The sequence below is a fragment of the Chrysoperla carnea genome, chromosome 3 (genome assembly GCF_905475395.1).
Source record: "Chrysoperla carnea chromosome 3, inChrCarn1.1, whole genome shotgun sequence".
Taxonomy (NCBI): domain Eukaryota; kingdom Metazoa; phylum Arthropoda; class Insecta; order Neuroptera; family Chrysopidae; genus Chrysoperla; species Chrysoperla carnea.
Genome location: NC_058339.1, coordinates 17671903 through 17694847, shown reverse-complemented (window position 1 = coordinate 17694847; position 22945 = coordinate 17671903). Strand labels below are relative to the sequence as shown.

At 27.7% G+C, this 22945-nt stretch overlaps 3 protein-coding genes across 3 annotated transcripts; all 3 read left to right on the top strand.

Moving 5' to 3' along the window:
• The first annotated feature begins 6019 nt into the window (after window positions 1–6019).
• On the top strand, window positions 6020–11495 carry LOC123295897 (protein artichoke-like). The gene is made up of 4 exons (XM_044877358.1): window positions 6020–6025; window positions 6415–6661; window positions 7370–9475; window positions 11431–11495. The coding sequence occupies exons 1-4, from the start codon at window positions 6020–6022 to the stop codon at window positions 11493–11495; spliced, it is 2424 nt and encodes an 807-aa protein (XP_044733293.1).
• Window positions 11496–14521: 3026 nt separating this feature from the next.
• Window positions 14522–16113, top strand: LOC123296976. The gene has a single exon (XM_044878715.1). It carries the CDS (start codon window positions 14624–14626, stop codon window positions 15773–15775), a length of 1152 nt encoding a protein of 383 aa, XP_044734650.1. The 5' UTR covers window positions 14522–14623; the 3' UTR covers window positions 15776–16113.
• A 462-nt stretch (window positions 16114–16575) lies between these two features.
• On the top strand, window positions 16576–22216 carry LOC123295896 (leucine-rich repeat-containing protein 15-like; the record flags this gene model as incomplete). Its single annotated transcript, XM_044877356.1, has 4 exons — window positions 16576–16707; window positions 19991–20852; window positions 20943–21191; window positions 21558–22216. Coding segments are annotated over exons 1-4 (1902 nt in total), but the record flags the coding sequence as incomplete, so codon positions are not given.
• Window positions 22217–22945: the final 729 nt, after the last annotated feature.

The window sequence follows — 22945 nt, the reverse complement described above, 5'->3', positions numbered from 1 at the left end:
AACATTATATAATATTTTCAACATAAACTATAATACCCCAATTAATAAATAATATTAATAATTAATAATTATTATTAAATGCTGATATATAAATATTTATAAACTTATTTACAGTTAATATTGACGTAATACACGAAGAGTTTTTTTGGTTATACATTTAGTGTTACATGTAAGGACTCGTTGCACATTGACTTAAACAATCGCAGACAAGAAACAAGTGAAAACAAAACATTTGGCTGAGTGAATTGTTGGAATACCTTGTATGGAAAGTGTTGAAAATCAGTGCTTCATTATATTTTTATAAATGAGAAGAGTTTAAAAGCCATAACAACAATGACGACCTTTCGGCCACCATTTATTGCCCTCAAGTTGAAAACAAGACCTCTAGTTGAAGCTAACTGCAAATTTTCAATTCTCTATCTTTTATAGTTTTGGAGAAATTGTACACCAAAGTTTTATCCTAATTTGCGCCTTCACGGATAAACAATAACGTTTACGATAAAATGTTTCAAACAAAAGTGGTTTATTTTTTATAAATATTAATTTTTACATTTTTGCTCTATCTCTAACGGTTTAAAGGATGAGTCTACCCAAGACCCAATTGACATATGTTGTTCATTTACGAAATTAGCCTTACTTTTTACGTCCAGAGCACGCTTTAAAAATTTCAGCTTGATATCTCACTTCATTTTTGAGTAATCTTGGATAATCTTCCTTTTTGAGAAATCCGGACAACCGGAAATGGACTCATAAGGTGATTTTATGAACACATATACAAAATTTTTTTTCGTGGCATCATTAATTTTAAGTTGTACAAACTTGGGACTAAACTTAATTTAAATACCGTGATATATATTACTTATATGCGTGGTGTAAAAACGACGTTATAATAACGTTCTAATTTTGAACGCTATGAATGTGTGTCTGTCTGTCAGCCCGTCTGTGGTATCGTAGCTCCTAAACAGATAAATCGATTTTGCTTTTTTCTTGCGATATTGTCAACTCTCCCGTTTGTTAAGAATCACAGGTGAATAGCATGATAACTCTTTCTCCGTGTACTAACATAATTTTTTTATAGGTTTTAGGTATTTACATTACATTTCTATATATTCACATCTGTCAACACTATATAAATTTTAATAGCTTATAAATGAATGTTAATCACGAATTATATCGGAAGTAACTAATGTTGTTAGTTATTATTATTATTATTATTTTGTTCTCTTAATCAATAATAACATAATTAAACACAAGAGCATATTATATACCGAGTGTTAATACTTAAAACACTTCAAGAAACATGGTGATCTAATGCAAGAAAAACGATGAAAAATGTCTAATCGCTGGATGAAAAAGAGAGATTGCAACATCAGTATTTTTTTCTTGGCTAAATTTATCGGTTGAAAAAATGTTTTATGCAATGAAATTTTTTGACAACATTCTTATAATATATAACAGCTAGTCAAAACAGTAGGAGACGTTCTGAGAAATATCAAAAAATTTAAGTAAAATTTATAAATAATTTCCATTAAATGTCAGCTAATTAAAAAGAAAAGATTTGTAAGGATTTTTGTACTTTTTGGGGTCAAAATTACCTTTTATACTGAGTTTTATCGAAATTGAATATAAAAACTTTTGCAATTTTTTTTAGGGGTATCCCTTTGAAAAAATCGAGAAAAACTGTACTATTTGAAGCAATTTTAGGGCTTATCTCAAAAAATATTAGACCAGTCATCAAATGCGCCCGATTTTTGTTCTTTTTTGGTAAAAATTACCTTATATACTAAGTTTTATCGAAATTGGAGATATAAAAAATTTTTCGATTGTTTGCAATTTTTTTAAGGAGTACCCCTTTGGAAAAATCGAGAAAAACGCAAAAAAAAATTTGTTTTGGAATGTGATGAAACTCGGTGGAAGGGGTAATTTTGATCCAAAAAGTATACAAATCGGGTTAATTTAATGATTGGACCTAAAGAAAGTTACAATGTCAGCGCGAGTATCATGGGCAAAACTTCACTTTCAAAAAAGTTAAAAAAATTAAAATCTATAAAATTGTGAACAAAAGGGAGGATAAGTGAGGACAATGACGTGAAAGACTTCATTTTTAAAGGAGAAATTGCCCAGCAAAGTGGGCGGGAAATAAATAATGTATATTGACTTCAGCTTGTAAAAATACGTAAGAAAAATATGGGCTGAACTTAAAGTAGCCATCGGCTACGAAAAATTATCTGGTATCTAAGGTGTTATACCTCATTTTATTTCGCTAGTTTAAAACAATGATACATTTAATCTAAAGTAAATAAAATTCACCCCACATTTTTGCAGAGAAAGGTTAGGTAACAAAATAAAAAATCCATATTTTATTTTTTGTTATTCTTAAAGATTTGTTTGAATAAAATAAATAAATATATAATTGATGAAAATGCAATTTTTTTTTTTTTTGACGATGGATGATGGTAAAGTGATATAAATATATAGATGTGTTTAAATGATTTAGTTTAATTGGCCCTTCTATTGAAGATATATGATAAACACGCCACCAGGCAATATTATTCCACATGAATAATTCATTTTAGTCATCATCATCAACAACATCAGACTAGGTTGAGGGGATACATTTTCGCATTGTGAAAGAATGATTGGGAAGTTAAGTTATGGTGTCTATCCCACATGTTCGATTAACTATTTCAATTGTCTATACACTAAAACTTAGTGACTATAGTTTATGTTTACATTTTTTTATACCATGTATAAAAAATATATCAAGGTATACTAAGTTTAGTCACCAGTTTGTAACGCCTAAAAATATTTACGGTACGAATAAAATTTTGGTATAGGTGTTCATAAAATATTCTAATTAGTCCATTTTTTTTTTGTCTGTCTGCCTGTCGACACGATAGCTCAAACAGATATCAAGCTGAAGTTTTCAAAGCGTTTTTAGGACATAAAAAGTGAGATCGAGTTGGTAAATAAGCAACATAGGTCAATTGGGTCTTCGGTCCGTAGGACTCATATTGTAAGCCGTTAGAAATAGAACAAAAGTTTAAATGTAAAAAATGTTCCTTATAAAAAAATAAACAACTTCTGTTTGAAACACTTTTTTGTAATCAACGCTGTTTACCCACGAGGGCGCAAATTTTAAAGTATGTATTATATGGGAATATCCGGTGTGTATGTATCTAAAAGTGGATATCTTTCTTTAATAACACAACGTCAAAAAACAAACGATTTCGTCATCAACACAGTCTTTACATGGTATTTCAACAATTGACTCAGTCAATTGTTGGAATACCATACCATTGTTAAAATTAAAAAACTTGTTAAAAACACAGGTCAATCGACTGCCATTTTTAATGGTAATTGTATCATGATTAGAATTAGAATTGCCTGACACCATAAGGAACACCGAACACACGATAAGGAATATTATATACGGAATCATTATTATTAACTTTCTAACTTCTCCCCGACGGTATTCTTCAAATTCAAAACATCGATTATTTATATTAAGCGTGCGTCCGTGGTTGGGCCACCAAAAAAACTCTATATGAGTGCCAAATCTCAAATTCTCAGATTTGTAGGAAATAGACTTTGATAGTTGAACAGACAGGTCGACAAGGGTGATCCTATAATGGTTCCTTTTTTCATTTTTCATGATAGAAACCTAAAAGATTAGTGCTTTCAATGTTTTTCAATGTTAAATTAATAATAGGTTAGGTTAGATTGGCTGTCCACGAAGAACACACTTAGGCTACAGAGCCCATTGTGATACCATATGTGTGTTTGACCACCGTTCTACTGATAATTTCATTTATCAGCTCCTCCATTTCAGAGGTTGAGTGCACCTCCTTCATGCATATACCATGCACTACACCAGTCCATCACTACTATTAATTAAATTAATTTTGTTGCAACGGCAGGAATCGAACCCGCTACCCTAAGCATACCGAGGACGGAATTGGTTACGCCCTAACCAACTGAGTTAATAAGGCGACAAATGAATAATAACTACAATGTGTGAATCAGACAGGTTCTTAATGCAGAGACGAGTATTTTCTTTTTATACGCTTTCAATATTGTTTAAAAAGTATGTGGATACTTATCATTTCTCACGATCTGTGCTTTTTCTGTTATAAAAATATTTTAGTATAGCTATATAATATATAGACAGCTTGTTTATTTGAATATCGTTGCTTCATTATTGGGGTTGCACCCCTCTACACTTGTGTTATCAATTTCTTGTTTATGAATTTTTAATAAACTTTTAAATTTTAAATAGATTAAATTATAAACAGAATATAAAACTTAGTTCTTCATAATTTTATAAAAAATTACTTTTCGGTAAATAATAAATAATTTTTTTATTCCTCTCAACTTAAATTCAAAGTTAATTGCTTGCCTACAATTCGCGTTATTCATTTTGTTTAATCCGCATTATTTAAAAAAGTTTTTCTTATGTACCCAAAATTTGTACCCAGATAGAATTTCCAAAAAATTGCTTTGTCACAAACCTTGTCCAGACAAATAACAACATATCCCAAATAAAAAAATGGGCCAAATCGTTTTCTAGGGATAATTAGTCATACATGGGCAAATAATTTCTATTTATATAAATAGATTGATGACGTGCAGTAGAATACTTGCATCTTTAGAGAATTCAATTTTGGAGGTACGCAAATATAATAAATAAACGAGTTCTTCTATATATTATCGAATAAAGTCAATGAAGTCCTAACTATTAATACTATGAAAAAAGTTTCCGTCAAAAGTTCTTTTAGGCGTAAGGCTTATTTCTCATCGACAGCTGCTGGCTACATTTAGTGAAATTTCCGGTTTTAGCATAAAGAATCGATGCATAGCTTGCTAAAGAATTTTATGTCGATAAATCTGCATTTATAGATACATAACTTCCTTCTGGGGCACTCGGATAAAAAATTAAAATATTTAATGAGAGTGATAGTGATAATATTTAATGAAAGTGATCAGGTCCGTGCACACAGGAAGGATTTTGGGGGTTAAAACCCCTCCCATTGGGAATCTGTCCACATAAATTTTGAATTAACAATGTAGTCCTGTAAATTTACCAATTTATGAGACGCATTTCCACTAAAGAATCAGATGTCCACGCATATTTTGAGCTAGGTACATTCTTTGACTTTGTTTTCGAGTTGAGTATACTTCTAACCAAAAACCTTGGTCTTGGCAAAGTGAAAGAAGAGGAAACGTTGGATAAAAGTTCAGGAAAATATTCAAAGCCATGAGTGATATCTACGAGGAATGCTAATTGCGAAACCAAGATTCGCGTCATAACAGACTCAACGCTCGAATGCTCAGACTGATTATAATCATCGCAATATTTTATCAAGTTTTGCTTGTCTCAATTTTTGGGTGCAAAAATTTACTCGGAGCACTCGATATTTGCAACAAAGATGCGTTTTCGAATGCCTACCAAATGATGAGCGTTTTTCAGTTTTGCCTGTGACAAAAGCGGCGAATGAACGCTCCTTTTCAACCTTGTATCGTCTCAAAATCTTAGATCGGTTTAGTTCTCGCTCAATATTCGTCGTGGTGTAGAGGTCGATGCTGACAGAGCTTTGGGAAAGTTTTTTCTTTAGCTCAGAGAATTAACTTATTTAAAAATAGTAAATGAATGTCACATTTTGGTCTAATTAAATGTTCTCTTTCTCTAAAAAGTTTTTTATTGACTTGATGAGAAAACACGGCGAACAAACGTTTGAACCCCTCTTTTGGATAACTCCTGTGCACGGGTCTGAAAGTGATATACTCCCAGACATGATTACTATTTCCTCTCAAACTTATATCCATTATTTCATCCGTTATTAGAATATCCTAATAGATATTTCTGATGCTTAAATACAAAATAAATAAATAAAAAAATTTACTTACACTTTTAAAAATGACTTGTGCGCGGAAACATTATTAACAAATACATTTGAAAAAAGAAAATTAGTTAATAAATTATTCTGTGTCAGAAAATTGTAAATTCGAATCGACAAAAATGAAGGTAACTATATTTGCAATTTTAATATTTTATTGTCAACGATAATTCAAATATTAATGATGAGTAGTCACCATAAAGAAATTGAACAAAATTCCACGACTTTGGGACGACTTGCGTTTATGCAAAAAATCGTCTTAGCCTAGTAGTAATATCATCGGAAAGTGTAGTGGAGATCACACTGAGCCAAATGATGTTTTGTACGATCCGAAAATAACATTCAGTGATATTTTTTTTCAACAATCTATTAAATAGTTTTATGAATTTGAAAAAAAAAATAAATTTAAATTAATTTTATTTCGATTTGTTTTTTGCAAAATGTTTTTTCTTTTTACGAAAGAAAAATGTTTACTACAATCCTCAAAAAATTTTTGTTTTTGCATTTTTTGTTGCAGATAGAGATTAATATATTTGTTTTAATAATTCTACAAATTTCTACTTTAACACAACTTTATACATGTTGTAACGTTCTAAATAAAGACGATTATAAAAATCACTATTATGTAGAAGATATAACATATGAAAGAATTTCTTCTTCAACGTCACAAAATATAAAAATTATTAACGATGCCACAACGGAATTATCGCCCACAATTTTTAAACACTATTATGGTCAACTGTCATATTTTGATTCATCGAATGGTAACTTGAAAACTATAAAATCTTTCACATTTAAAGATATAGATAATTATTATCTGTTTTATATTTTGTTGAATAACAACCGAATATCAACCTTGGAACCGAACGCATTTCATTCATTAAATAGATTAAGATATTTAGATTTAAGTACCAATAATATTTCATTAACAAATAATGTATTTGAAAATTTAAGCAATTTATGTTATTTAAACTTAAAAAATAATCAAATTATTTTTATTAATTTATCAGAAATTTATGTTGAAGAAATTGATTTATCGTACAATAATTTAAGTAATATATCAATTACTGATAATGTTGAGTTGAAATATTTAAATTTAACATTTAATAAATTAACAACAATTTTTATTGATAATTTGGATAGTTTGTATAATTTAGATATATCAAACAACAACATAAAATCGATATTTATTAATAATACGAATAGCTTACATTATTTAAATGTAGCAAATAATAACTTAACTTCGATATTTATTCAAAATGCCAATTACTTATGGACCTTAGATTTGTCCAATCACAAGCTTACATCGATATACATTGATAATACAAATAATTTAGAAAATTTATATTTACAAAATAATAACTTAACCTCGGTATTTATCCAAAATGCAAATAGCTTACGAAACTTAGATTTCTCTATTCACAAATTAATCTCGATTCATATTGATAATACCGAAAGATTAGAACATTTAGATTTATCAAATCATAAATTAAAATCGATTTTTATTAATAATGCAAATAACTTACGAAGTTTAGATTTATCATTTAACAATTTTTCTGAAATTAATCATTTAAATATTACTGGTTTACATGATTTACTACACTTAGATTTGTCAAACAATAATATTAAACTAATACCAAATATCTTATTCACTGGTTTATATCATTTAAATACATTAATTCTAAGCAATAATAAATTAAGTGCTTTCCAACACGGATGCTTTTCTGATTTATCATTTTTAAATATGTTAAATTTATCGAATAATCAAATTGAAGTGCTTCCAAATGGAGTGTTTCATGGATTAAATTCTATAGAAACATTAATATTATCAAATAACAAATTACGTACTTTTGAAAGTGAAAGCTTTTCTCAAAATACAGATAGCTTACATAGTTTAGATTTATCAAATAACAACTTAACGTCAATATTTATTAATAATATGAATAGCTTACAATATTTAAATTCAGTCAATAACAATTATCTAACATCAATATCTATTCAAAATTCAAATAGCTTACGAAGCTTAGATTTATCAAATCATAAATTAACATCAATACATATTGATAACACAGAAAGGCTAGAGCATTTGGATTTATCAAATCACAAGTTAAAATCGGTATTTATTAATAATGCAAATAGCTTACGAAGCTTAGATTTATCATTTAATGATTTATCTGACATAATTCATGTAAATATTACTGGTTTACATGATTTACTACACTTAGATTTGTCAAACAATAATATTAAACAAATACCAAATACCGTATTCACTGGTTTATATCATTTAAATACATTAATTCTAAGCAATAATAAATTAAGTGCTTTCCAACACGGATGCTTTTCTGATTTATCATTTTTAAATATGTTAAATTTATCGAATAATCAAATTGAAGTGCTTCCAAATGGAGTGTTTCATGGATTAAATTCTATAGAAACATTAATATTATCAAATAACAAATTACGTACTTTTGAAAGTGAAAGCTTTTCTCAAAATACAGATAGCTTACATAGTTTAGATTTATCAAATAACAACTTAACGTCAATATTTATTAATAATATGAATAGCTTACAATATTTAAATTCAGTCAATAACAATTATCTAACATCAATATCTATTCAAAATTCAAATAGCTTACGAAGCTTAGATTTATCAAATCATAAATTAACATCAATACATATTGATAACACAGAAAGGCTAGAGCATTTGGATTTATCAAATCACAAGTTAAAATCGGTATTTATTAATAATGCAAATAGCTTACGAAGCTTAGATTTATCATTTAATGATTTATCTGACATAATTCATGTAAATATTACTGGTTTACATGATTTACTACACTTAGATTTGTCAAACAATAATATTAAACAAATACCAAATACCGTATTCACTGGTTTATATCATTTAAATACATTAATTCTAAGCAATAATAAATTAAGTGCTTTCCAACACGGATGCTTTTCTGATTTATCATTTTTAAATATGTTAAATTTATCGAATAATCAAATTGAAGTGCTTCCAAATGGAGTGTTTCATGGATTAAATTCTATAGAAACATTAATATTATCAAATAACAAATTACGTACTTTTGAAAGTGAAAGCTTTTCTCAAAATACAGATAGATTACATAGTTTAGATTTATCAAATAACAACTTGACTTCAATATTTATTAATGATATGAATAATTTACAAAATTTAAATTCAGTAAACAACAATTTAACATCGATATCTATTCAAAATGCAAATGGCTTACGAAGCTTAGATTTATCCAATCACAAATTAACATCAATACATATTGATAATACAGAAAGTTTAGAACATTTAGATTTATCAAATCACAAATTAACATCGGTATTTATTAATAATGCAAATAACTTACGAAGTTTAGATTTATCATTTAATGATTTATCTGACATAATTCATATAAATATTTCAACTTTATATAATTTACTGCATCTAGATTTGTCAAATAATCAGATAAATGCTCTACCAATCGGAATGTTTATTGGTTTGAATAACCTTGAAACATTAATATTATCAAAAAATAATTTATCTTTATTTGAATTTGGTAGTTTCGCAGGTTTGTTTAATTTAAAAAATTTAGATTTATCATTTAATAAATTAGTTGACTTCCAATTAAATAAATTGATGGATATAAATGAATTGGAAATGTTAAATGTTTCGTTTAATGAAATTGTGTCCATTGAATCTGAGATTTTTATTTATTTAAATTCCCTACATCAATTAATTCTTGACGGGAATAAAATGTATTCCCATGGACAACAAATAATTACAAAAATTATCTGTAAGGATTTTTCGCATTGTAATCACAAGACAATTAGCTTAGGTCATAATTTACAGAGTTGTATTCAGCTAGCAACTGATATTTTATTTACTAAACAATATGGAATAAGAGTCACAAGTATGGAGAAAATTTTAACAAAACCTGCTATTCTTGGTATCGAGTGCCAAAAACAGATTAAGCTCTAGTTTTGTTATTTATATCATAATTCCTTGAAAAGTTTTTGCGGTTGGTAAGGATTGTGTATATTCACGTGTCATCGTCCTTGCAACTAAAAAAGTTCTGAAGTCAAAATTGAGACTTGTTTTGATTGCCTCTATTCTTATCCGACTTCTAAAGTCATTTATCAATGCATTATATTTCATAATCGATCTCGAAAGCTGATAGAGAAAGAAAAAAAGTTGGTACTTTACAAAAGTTTATACTTTATAAAACTACAATAAAGGGGATCTTGTCCATATTTATTTCCTATTCCTTAAAAATGTTTGATTATGTACGTACGAAAATTTATTTAATTGATCCTATTTATGCGTTTTTTTCTTTCTCCATTAGTTTTCGAGATTGATTATGAAATGTAATAGATTGATGAATTTCCTTAGAAGTCGGATGAGAATCGTGACAATCAAAACAAGTCCCAATTTTGACTTCAGACCTTTTTTTAATTATTGGGGCGATGCAACTTGAATATACACAATCTTTATCAACCACAAAATCTTCTATTCTCAGGATAACATCTATTAAGGATCAAAGAAATAAGCACTAATTAACAAAACTTTGATAGCAAGGTTTTAAAATTTTTTTAAAAATTATTAATAGTCTAGTCTGAAGAAGCTATAAATTTAATAGTGAAACATTCCAAATAAAACTTTGCTACTTGGGGGCTTACAACTTAAAACCAGAATACCTATTATCTTGATAATTATAATTTCTTTCATATACTTTTTTAAATGAAATGTGATTATTCGCTTAGTTGACGCAGCTCCTGCGTTACCGGATTTTTTAGTTTTTTAATAAATGTATTATTTAGTATGCCGTTACTCACATCTTTGCAATTGCAATTGTATTAATAAATAAATGTTATAAGCCATATTTTAATTTTTTTTTCACACCATTATTAGCATATGCAACTAAAATTGGAAGGAAAAGGTCTCAAAATAAATTAATATGGAAGTGTTTATCATATGCACCCAACTAAAGGACAATATATATTTGACATGTCTCTGATTGATTATCAAAACGGGAAATTTTCGCAATAAAATATGGATTTTTTTTTGGTAGCTTCCAAATTCCGACTAATTTTTAGTCTTGAGTTTCGTCTATTAGAAATTTAAATATTTTATATTTGTTTAGAAAATCCTTAGAAATTTTGAAAATAGATGGATAGAAACTAACCGTTACCACTGATTCACACAAATAACTAACCATCACAGACTTATAACAAACTATAAAGAAAATTGCTTATGTATCATAAATATGATACGGCTTATCACTAAAAAACAGATTATAGTTTACACAAAGACAAATCGCATTTCATATTATATGCATACACATATAATATAAATTATAGTGAATATGTAGTAAATACACACTGAGCTGGGATGTTATTGTACTCATAACGTTTCGTAAACATCGCCTTAACTGTTTATAAAAAAACATTCCTAGTCAATAATTATCAATTTCAAATAAACGCAAAAGTTATATTTATGTTGTTTTGTTTTTTTTTTTTTTTTTAGCTTTCTTACGCTGTGATAAGTTTGAAAAACAAAGAATATTTTTCTTTTCTATCGACATATTATGAAAGTTATGGTTGATAGAATTTTAATGCACGTAGATATACCAAATGAGACTTCAGTCGCTTATCTAGTCCATACCAAATTCGTATGCATGTGCATAAGCTGTTAATCTATACGATCAGAGATTTTAAATATTAACCAGTGTATAGGATATACATTTGGATGATTTTAATCAGTAATTTCATAGCTCTGATATCACATCTAAACCTTCTTAACAAAAATGATGAGCTCGAGAGAGGGAATCATTGAAACACCCTGAATTTACTTCTTATCTCCAGGATCATGTAAAACCTTCACCTTGAATTCGTAACTGATGACGGATGGAGAAACACTTTAACACTTTATATAAGTTGTTGTCAAAAGCAAACACCTGTTTGGAAATATTGTTTAGAGAATTCGTTCCAGTAAATTGTTCAATGCAAAAATAGGAAAATTTCGTAAAACAAGAAAAGGGCGGCAGCAGTCAACCATGGCAATATTATTGCAATAACAAATACAGACCAAAATTTGAAAAAACTGTGGCCGTGGGACCTACGTTAGCAACAAAATTTCTTACGAGACTTACAAAGCAAATATAAAATTTTATACAATTTTATTAACTTGCTTTTCTAAATCTGTAATAAACATATAATTTGTTTTTGATTGCTCACCTAAAATAAGATACTAACTACATAATTATAATAATTTATTAAATAACTTACACTCATAAATTGTTGTTCGTTTGACAGAAAATAGAATGACAATGAATTTGGTTAGTGTCTAGAAGTTGAGCATATAGTGGTCTCCATCCATATGACGCGCATCATTTTTCACATGCTTACGTGACGATTTCTACCATCTTGGTCATTATTTATATTTATATAAATAAATTGCTGACGTACAGTTGAAGACTTTGCGCATGTTTTCTAACAATTGAAATGAATTTTTATGCATGTTATAATAAATACACCAAATTCAAATGAATCTCAACTATTAATACTATTAAAAAAAGTTTCAATCAAAAGTTCTTTATGGAAGACAAAGGCATTCATATCGACTAACCATTATTATTTATACATACATAACCTCCTTCTGGGGCACTCGGATAAAAAGTGATAACATTTAATGAAAGTGATTATGATAACATTTAATGAGAGAGATAAACACTCAAACATGATTAATATTTCCTTTCAAACTTATATCCATCATTTCATCCGTTATTAGAATATCCTTTTACATATTTCTGATGATTAAATACAAAATAAATTTAAAAAAAAATTTTACTTGCACTTTTAAAAATGACTTGTGCTGGAAAACATTATTAAAATATGTATTGGAAAAAATAAAAAGTTACTTATTCAATTATCCTGTGTAAATTAATTTGAAAATTCGAATCGACAAAAATGAAGGTATTTATATTTGCAATTTTAACATTTTTTGTAAACGATAGTTCCACGTTTAACATAATTCTACGACTTTTTGAGATATAAAATCCAGACTTGAGATGTTTAATTCATCGAATTATGTTTTTATTAATTTTTGAAGAATCTGGATCATTAAATAGTATAGTAGAGATCACGTCGAAAACCGGATTTTTGTTTGTTTTAAATTTTTTTTCTCTTTTTGAGGAAATTATGAAGTTCTTGAAAATTTCAAGTCGAAATTTTAATATTGAAAGGTCGCTCGGAATTCTTCTAAGGTTCCAAGTCGAGTACTTTATATTTTTTCAAGTAGTGCAATTGTCAAAAAATCATAATTTTTTGACAATTTTCACAATAGTGAAAATTGAGTTTCACAATAGTGTAAAGTCTTTAGTATGAAATATTAAAAAAAAAATTAAAAGTTCGTAAATATTCATGTTTAAAAGTAACTCGAAAAAATATAGTACTCGACTTAGAAACTTAGAAAAATTATATATATAATATTGTGAATGGGTTGACGAGGTCAAACCATTAAAAAAATATGGTTAATAAAATGCTAAAAGCTCTCGGGAAACCAGAGCTGTTTAAAACGCGTAAAATATACTTCTTTTTTATTAAATTAAAAATGCAAAAGGTGCCTATTCACTCCCATACGGGTTAAATATTATCAAAATTATTCAATTTTTTTTATAGATTATCCTTAATTTGTTGTACGTCTGAGGAAGAATTAAATATCAGTTTTCTTGTTGTTTGTTATCTAATAGATACTAAATGCCTACCTGTAACTACACGATCGGGCAAATGATTTAAATTTACTACCATTTTTTTGCCGTTAAAAACACTTAAACATTTGTGATCGCAAGGGTGGTTAAAATACGTAGCAAAACGAACAATTTTCGCCATGGTTGATTCGGATAGAATTTAAAAATTTTTATTTTTTGTCGTATACTCGGACTAAACGTTAATTCTCGATGGGATTCAAAAAAATTTTCCATTACATCCTGGATCCAATATCTAAGAAAAGTTGAATATTAAGTCTAATATATCGGGACGAAAAGTTTAAACTTGTTCGTAGCTACACCTTACCAAGCCAACCATCAGATGCTTAAAATTTCTTTTCCCAAATGTAGATACGTGTGCTGCTGTAATAATATAATTATCTTATTTTCGTGAACATGACGGAATGATTACAATATAATGCCGTTTTTCCACTAAACGGACAGTTGAGTTTTTGTTGAAAAACACAACTGAAACTGTAATGGTTGTTACATTGCCAGTCTTAAAAAAGTTTGTAAAAAGTGGCAGTTTTGTTATTTTTCAACTAGAGATTCTGTTTTGCTTTTGTTTAGCGGAAAACAAGCATAATATGCAATATTTTTATCTCTGCTCTTAAAACACACCTTTTTAACATTGAATACAAATTTTTTTTTGCAAATGTTTGTAAATTATTATCACTTCCATAGTGATATAATTGTTTACTTTTGTTTCAATTGACATACCTGAACTAAAGATTTTTATAATTTATATTGTGTTAGAATCATAAACGTTTATTAGTGGACATTCTATTAAATAACGTTGTAATTTAATTTATTCCTTTCAGGTATGTTTTTGTTTGTAAATTTAGTGTAATTCCTTTATATAATTTTGTCAATATATTCCTTTCAGGATTAAATACAATCTCGTTATTTATTCAATAAATTAATAACTTACAAATTAAATTACAATCATTTAAGATGGAAAAATTGTTTGTCCACTTAATAAGAAGAAGCGATGAATATTTTGAATTAGCTGGACTATCCGAAGATAAGCGGTTATGGTTTAGCTTACCAGATGAACATAAAAATTTATATGAACATAAGGTATTATCATCAAAAACCACCATTAAAAGTGCAATTGCTGCTATTAAACCGATTAATGGTTTCCGAAAAATTGGCATTAAATTAGATGAGGATTTGAAAAAAGAATATTTTGATGAAGATGGAAACCTTAGCTACAAAAACTATCCGTTACAGGAATCTGTAGTTTTTTTTGATGTGAGTGAAAAACTCCAAGAAGAAAATTTTTTAATTAAAAGAATCAAGGAATTAGAATTAAAATTAAATGACAAAGATGAGATAAAATTGCAAAATATAGAAAAGAAGTTTGTTCTTGATAAATATGACAAAACACAAAACCCTTCTGAGTGGTTTTCTAAATTTGAAAGTGAATGTGACCGAAATAAAATAAAAAGTGGTACCCAGATGATTGAAGCTTTACGATTTTTTGTCGCTGGATCGGCCAAACACTGGTATGAAGGAAATTTGAAAAAATTTGGTCTAACTAATTGGTCTGAATGGCGAAATTCATTTTTTTCCATTTTTATTGACAAAGGTTGGACAGCTGTCAGAAAAGCATATACCTATAAATACTTAGGCGGCTCATTGATCGATTACGCTTTAACAAAAGAAAATTTATGTTTAGAAGTAGAAAGTGATAGTACTATGAGTTCCAGAATAAACTTGATTGTAATGGGTTTACCATCTCAAGTTCAAGATGAGCTAGATCGCGAAGACATTAACACTATAAAAAAATTATACAATGAACTCCGAAAGCTAGATGGTCAATATAATAAACGTTCGAAAGAAAATAAACCATATGATAATCGGCATGAAAAAACAAAATTAGGAGAATCGACTAAAAAGAAACAAATTGATATACCCTTGAAAAAACCATGCTACATGTGTGAAGCTCTTGGTTGGAAAAATCGATTTCATCCCTCTAACGAATGCCGAAATAAAATACTGTACGCTCAGAAAAAAGAATCTAATTTAATTGAAACGAAATCTGATTCAGAAAATGAGGCTGAAATGATGAAAATGGAAATTGACCAAAATTCTTTAAACTAGAGAGCCCGGATAATTTGATTCCATTAATTCATGTAAACGTAATTATTGATGATAAAATGAAAATAAAAGCAGTGTATGACTCAGGATCTAACGTGAGTCTAATTAATCAAAGAGTTGTAGATGTATTAAAAACAAGTTTGTTAAAGCATAACACTGCATTCAAGACAATTAATGGTTTCAATTTTAGTTCGGCCCGGGCAAACATAAAGCTTAAAATTGGAAATATTACAAACAATTTGAATACTTTTGTAGTTAAAAATTCAGAATTTTCTTATGACCTGTTACTAGGTTTAGATGCTATTAAAAAATTTAAACTAATTCAAGACGAGAATTTAAACATATACCAAAAACCTAAAAATGATGAGATGCTCCAAATAAGAAGTAATCAAAATCAGAAGAAATCTTGTGAAATTTCTAACAAAATAATTACAAATGAAAATAAAGAAGATAATATAGATGTAAAGAAAGAAGATAATAAAGATGTCAATAAAGAAGATAATAGAGATGTAAAGAGAGAAGATAATAGAGATGTAAAGAAAGAAGATAATAAAGATGTTAAAAATTTTAATAAAGAAGGTAAAATCAATGAAAATGAAAAAGAAGAGAAAAACACTGAAAATATTAGAATTTACCATCAAGAAGAAACTAATGAAAATCAGTTCAAACCTAAATTAGATCACATAGATGGATATGAAAAAAAAGTAGAACTTTTAAATATTATTGAAAATCACAAGAAAATTTTTGCCAAAAATAAATTTGATGTCGGTAAAGTAAAGTCTAGAGAGGCCGAAATAAAGTTAATGAGAGATGAATATGTTACGGTCCGCCCTTATAAATGTTCTATACCAGATGAACGTGAAATCAAAGATCAAGTACAGAAGTTACTAGCATCCGATCTAATAGAGGAATCTGATTCACCGTTCGCATCACCGGTAACACTCGCATATAAAAAAGAAGATGGAAGAAAATCAAGGCTTTGCATCGATTTTAGAAACTTAAATAAAATAACTATCCCAGAGTGCTACCCATTTCCAACAATAAATGATATAACGGAAAAAGTTTCGAAATGTAAATACTTTACTGTTGTTGATATAAACTCCGCTTTTTGGTGTATTAGGTTAAAAGAAAAGGACCGTGAGAAAACTTCTTTCGTTACAAAGTACGGGAAATTTATGTTCAAAGTATTACCTTTTGGATTGAAAAATGCTCCTGCAATCTTTCAACGCATACTTTCAAATATTATAAGACGAAATAACCTAGATGAGTTTTGCGTCAACTACATGGATGACTGTCTTATTTTCTCACGCAATTGGAAAGATCACATGCAACATATCTCAAGATTTCTTGAAGTAATAGGAGAAGAAGGATTTAAATTAAAGCTCGAAAAGTGTAAATTTGCAGCCCAATCGGTTAAGTATCTTGGCCATTACATTGAAGAAAATAAAATATCACCAGCACAAGAAAATTTAAAGGCAATAAAAAATTTGAAAAGACCTACAGATAAATCTGGGGTTCGAAGTGTTCTAGGAACAATAAATTACTTTATAAAATATATCGATCATAGTGCTCAAAAATTTGAGCCCCTTCACAGATTGCTGAAAAAAAATACTGAATTTATTTGGACGGAAGAATGTGAACGCAGCTTCTCCATGATCAAAGAATATCTGTGTTCCCGTCCAATTTTATCAATTTATGATGTCGAAAAAGATGTTTACATTGACACAGACGCTAGTCAAAAAGGACTTGGAGCGACTTTGAGGCAACCACAGTCAGATGGTCTATTACACCCTGTAGCTTATTTTTCTAGAAAACTGTCAGAAAGAGAAAAGAAAATGGAAACGATTCATTTAGAATGCAAGGCGATAAAAGAAGCCATTAAATACTGGAAATACTATCTTATTGGACGAAAGTTTTTCGTTTGTAGTGACCATAAACCATTGGAAAATTTAAGAACAAAGTCACGAACTGATGAGATTCTTGGCGATCTGGTCCACTACTTGTCACAATTTAATTTCCAGATAATATATAAAAAAGGAAAAGAAAATATTATCGCTGATTTACTATCACGGCAACCAGTTTTAGAATATTTCGAAAATGAAGATGTCATTCAAGTGGTCAATTTAATAGAATTGTCTGAAATAAAGAGGGATCAATATGAAAATCAAAGAGAACTTACAACTGCAAAGGGAACTGAGCGTAGACACGATATTATATTTAAGATGTTAAAAGGAAGAAAGCGGATTTTTGTATCGGAAAAGTTAGGCCTTGAAATAATTAACAAGTTGCACAATCACTATGGTCACATTGGTGTTGCACAAATGAGAAACAAAATACGACAACACTACTATTTCAAAAATTTAGATAAACTTATCATTGACTTTTGTAAAGGCTGTGTGACATGTAGGCAAAGTAAAACTCGCCGAGGAAGATTGATTGGAAAATTGTCAAGAATTGGACCTGCAACAGAACCCTATGAAATATTGTCCATAGATACAGTGGGTGGTTTTGCCGGAAATAAGTCTATAAAGAAATTTATGCACATACTAGTGGATCATTTTAGCAGGTATGCTTGGATTTCTACTACAAAAAGCCAATGCGCAAAAGATTTTATAAATCTTATACATCCGATCGCTAAAAATAATAAAATAAAGTTAATTCTTGCCGATCAATATACTGGACTAAATTCCGTAGAACTCAAAAATTACCTAAATAGAAGAGGTATCCAACTTGTTTTTACAAGCATAGATTGTGCAAGTTCAAATGGTCTCAACGAACGTTTAAATCAAACTCTAGTTAATAGAATTAGGTGTAAAATTATTGATGGAGATAAACGAGCATGGCCTACGATTGCTGCTGAATGTGTTGAAAATTATAACTCAACGATTCATAGCTCTACTAACTATGAGCCACAATATCTGCTCCTAGGCAAGAAATCAAACATTTCGCCAATATATGAACCACCTAGTGATTTAGCTGAAGACCGCCAGCAAGCTTTCATTAATTCATCCAGAAGTTTTATGGAAAATAAAAAAAGAGTTGACAAAAATCGAACAACTTTTCAATTTGAAATTGGAGATCTTGTGTACGTAGAGAATGGGAACAAATTAAATCGCAATAAAATGGACAAAGTTCGCCTTGGGCCTTTTAAAATATTAAGCCGGATTTCATCTTCGTTTTATGAAGTTGATTGTGGCAAGAAAAGAAGTGAATCAAATTATTTTCATAGCAGTAAGCTGTCACCTTTTACTTCGCAAAAAATGACTTCGGGGGGGAAGGTGTAAATTATTATCACTTCCATAGTGATATAATTGTTTACTTTTGTTTCAATTGACATACCTGAACTAAAGATTTTTATAATTTATATTGTGTTAGAATCATAAACGTTTATTAGTGGACATTCTATTAAATAACGTTGTAATTTAATTTATTCCTTTCAGGTATGTTTTTGTTTGTAAATTTAGTGTAATTCCTTTATATAATTTTGTCAATATATTCCTTTCAGGATTAAATACAATCTCGTTATTTATTCAATAAATTAATAACTTACATGTTTTTTTATTTTCTAGAAAAACAAATTATTTTTGCATTTTCTTGTTGCAGATAAAGAGTGATAAAGTTGCTTTTATAATTCTGCAGATTTCTACTTTAATACAAATTTATACATGTTGTGAACCAATTAATGATGACTATTTTAGAAATAATTATTACATAGAGCATGCAACATATGAAACTATTTCATCTTCAAGATCAAATTACATAAAAATTGTTAAGGAAGCCACCACGGAATTGTCATCAAAAACTTTTAAACACTATTATGGTCAATTGGTGTATTTTGATTCATCAAATGGTGACTTGGAAACTATAAAATCTTTTACATTTGAAGTTATAGACAATTATAATTTGTATTACATTTTGTTGAATAACAACCGAATATCAACCTTGGAACCGAACGCATTTCATTCATTAAAGAGTTTAAGATATTTAGATTTAAGTAATAATAATATTTCATTAACAAATAATGTATTTGAAAATTTAAGCAATTTATGTTATTTAAACTTAAAAAATAATCAAATTATTTTTATTGATTTATTAAAAATTTATGCTAAAAATATTGATTTATCGTACAATAATTTAAATAATATATCAATTACTGATAATAATAAGTTGGAACGTTTAAATTTAACATTTAATAAATTAACAACAATTTTTATTGATAATGTGAATAATTTGTATATTTTAGATTTATCAAACAACAACATATCATCGATATTTATTAATAATACGAATAGCTTAAAATATTTATATGTAGCAAATAATAACTTAACATCGGTATTTATTCAAAATGCAAATAGCTTATGGAACTTAGATTTTTCACAAGCTTCAACGATATACATTGATAAAACAGGAAGGTTAGAACATTTAGATTTGTCAAATCACAAATTAACATCAGTTGTAATTAATAATGCAAATAGATTAGGAAGTTTAGATTTATCATTTAATGATTTTTCCGAAAGAAATCATTTAAATATTACTGGTTTAAATGAATTAGTAGATTTAGATTTGTCAAATAGTAATATGCATCAACTACCAAAGTTCACTGGTTTATATCATTTAAATACGTTAAATTTAACCAATAATAAATTAAGTACTTTCGAAAGCGGAAGCTTTTCAGATTTATCATATTTAAGAATGTTAAATTTATCCAAGAATCAAATAAAAGTACTACCAAGTGGAGTGTTCCTTGGATTAAATTATTTAAAAACATTGATACTATCAAATAATAAATTATGTATATTTAAAAGTAAAAGCTTTTTTCAAAAAACATATTACTTAGAAAGTATAGATTTATCAAATAACAACTTAACATCAATATATATTAATGATATGAATAACTTAAAAAATTTAAATTTAATAAATAACAATTTAACATCGATATTCATTCAAAATGCAAATAGCTTACGGGGTTTAGATTTATCGAATCAAAAATTAACATCGATACATATTAATAAAACAGAAAGCATAGAACATTTAGATTTATCAAATCAAAAATTAAAATCGGTATTAATTAATGATGCAAGTAGATTAAAAAGTTTAAATTTATCTTTTAATGATTTTTCCAACATAAATAATTTACATATATATGGTTTACATAAATTACTTCACTTAGATATGTCAAACAATAATATTCAACAAATACCAAATGGAGGATTCACTGGTTTATATCATTTAAATACATTAAATCTCAGCAATAATCAATTAAGTTCTTTTGAAAGAGGAAGCTTTTCTGATTTATCACTTTTAAATATATTAAATTTATCTAATAATCAAATAAAAGTACTACCAAGTGAATTGTTCCATGGATTAAACTCTTTAAGAATTTTAATATTATCAGATAATCAATTAGTAATATTTGAAAGTGTAAGCTTTTCTCAAAATACGGACAGCTTACAAAGTTTAGATTTATCAAATAACAACTTAACATCAATATTTATTAATGATATGAATAGCTTACAAAATTTAGATTCAGAAAATAACAATTTAAAATCTATATTGATTAAAAATGCCAATAGCTTACAAAGCTTAGATTTATACAAAAACCAGCTAACATCGATATCTATTGATAATGCACGTAGCTTAGAAAATTTGGATTTATCAAATCACAAATTAACATCGTTATTTATTAATAATGCAAATAGATTAAAAAGTTTAGATTTATCATTTAATGATTTATCTGAAATAAATCATTTAAATATTACTGGTTTACATGAATTACTACACTTAGATTTGTCAAACAATATTATTCAACAAATACCAAATGGCGCATTTACTGGTTTAAATCATTTATATAGATTAACTCTAGCTAATAATAAACTAAGTACTTTCGAACGTGGTAGTTTTTCTGATTTATCACATTTAAAAATGTTGAATTTATCTAATAATGAAATAAAATTTCTTCCAAATGGAGTATTCTATGGATTAAATATTTTAGAAAGTTTAATATTGGCTGGTAATAATTTATGTGCATTTGAAAGTGAAAGCTTTTCTCAAAATTCAGATAGCTTACATAATTTAGATTTATCAAATAATAACATTCAAAACTTACGAAATGGATCTTTCACTAAATTACATAACTTGAATACATTGCTTCTGACAAATAATAATTTAAGTACATTGGAAAGCAGAAGCTTTTCTGGTTTATCAGTACTAAATAATTTAGATTTATCAAATAATCAGATTAAAGTTTTACCAATTGGAATATTCCTTGATTTAAATAATCTTGAAACGTTAAAATTATCAAAAAATAATTTAAAACTATTTCACTTTGGAAGTTTCGCAGGGCTTTCTAGTTTGCAAAATTTAGATTTATCTTTTAATGAATTAAATGATTTTCAATTAAACAAATTATTGGACATTAATGATTTAAAAATATTAAATGTTTCATTTAATGAAATTCATTCAATTGAGTCCGAAATTTTTATGTATTTAAATTTCCTGTCTCAATTAATACTCGATGGTAATAAAATGTTTTCTAATAATCAACAGATAATTACAAAAATTCTATGCGAGGATTTTTCAGAATGTAAACACAAGACAATTAGCTTGGGACATAATTTACAAACTTGTGGTCAGTTAGCAGTTGATATTTTGTCTACTAAAAAGAATGGAATATATGTCACAAGTATTGTTAAAACGTTAACAAAACCATCTGTCCGTGGAATCGAGTGCCTAGAGTACACTAACCTCTAATTATATTCTTTATATTTATTAAGTCAAAATTCTATAGCGTACAATTTTATTTTTCAATTGGTTAATCATTTATATTCAAATGAATATATCTTACTTTTGTAGAAACGTGTGGTATTTTCTTTTCCAAAAACTTTCATTTCTTTTCCAAAAAATATTGAATATCCATTATTAAATCCACATATAATCTGTAAAAAGACAACCTCTCCTTTTAATACCTGTTAAAAGGTATTTTTTGCTACGCGCTTGGTTTAGTTTTTATACTTATAATTTGTAACATTGAACTTGTAATTTTGATTGAGCGAATAAAATATTGCCAATAATTTAACGTATTTTTAATTTAATCAGCTTCGAACGTTTTAAAATCATTAGACTTGGAAAGGAGTTCATTAGAAAAAATTTTGGATTATATGATAATCATCACGA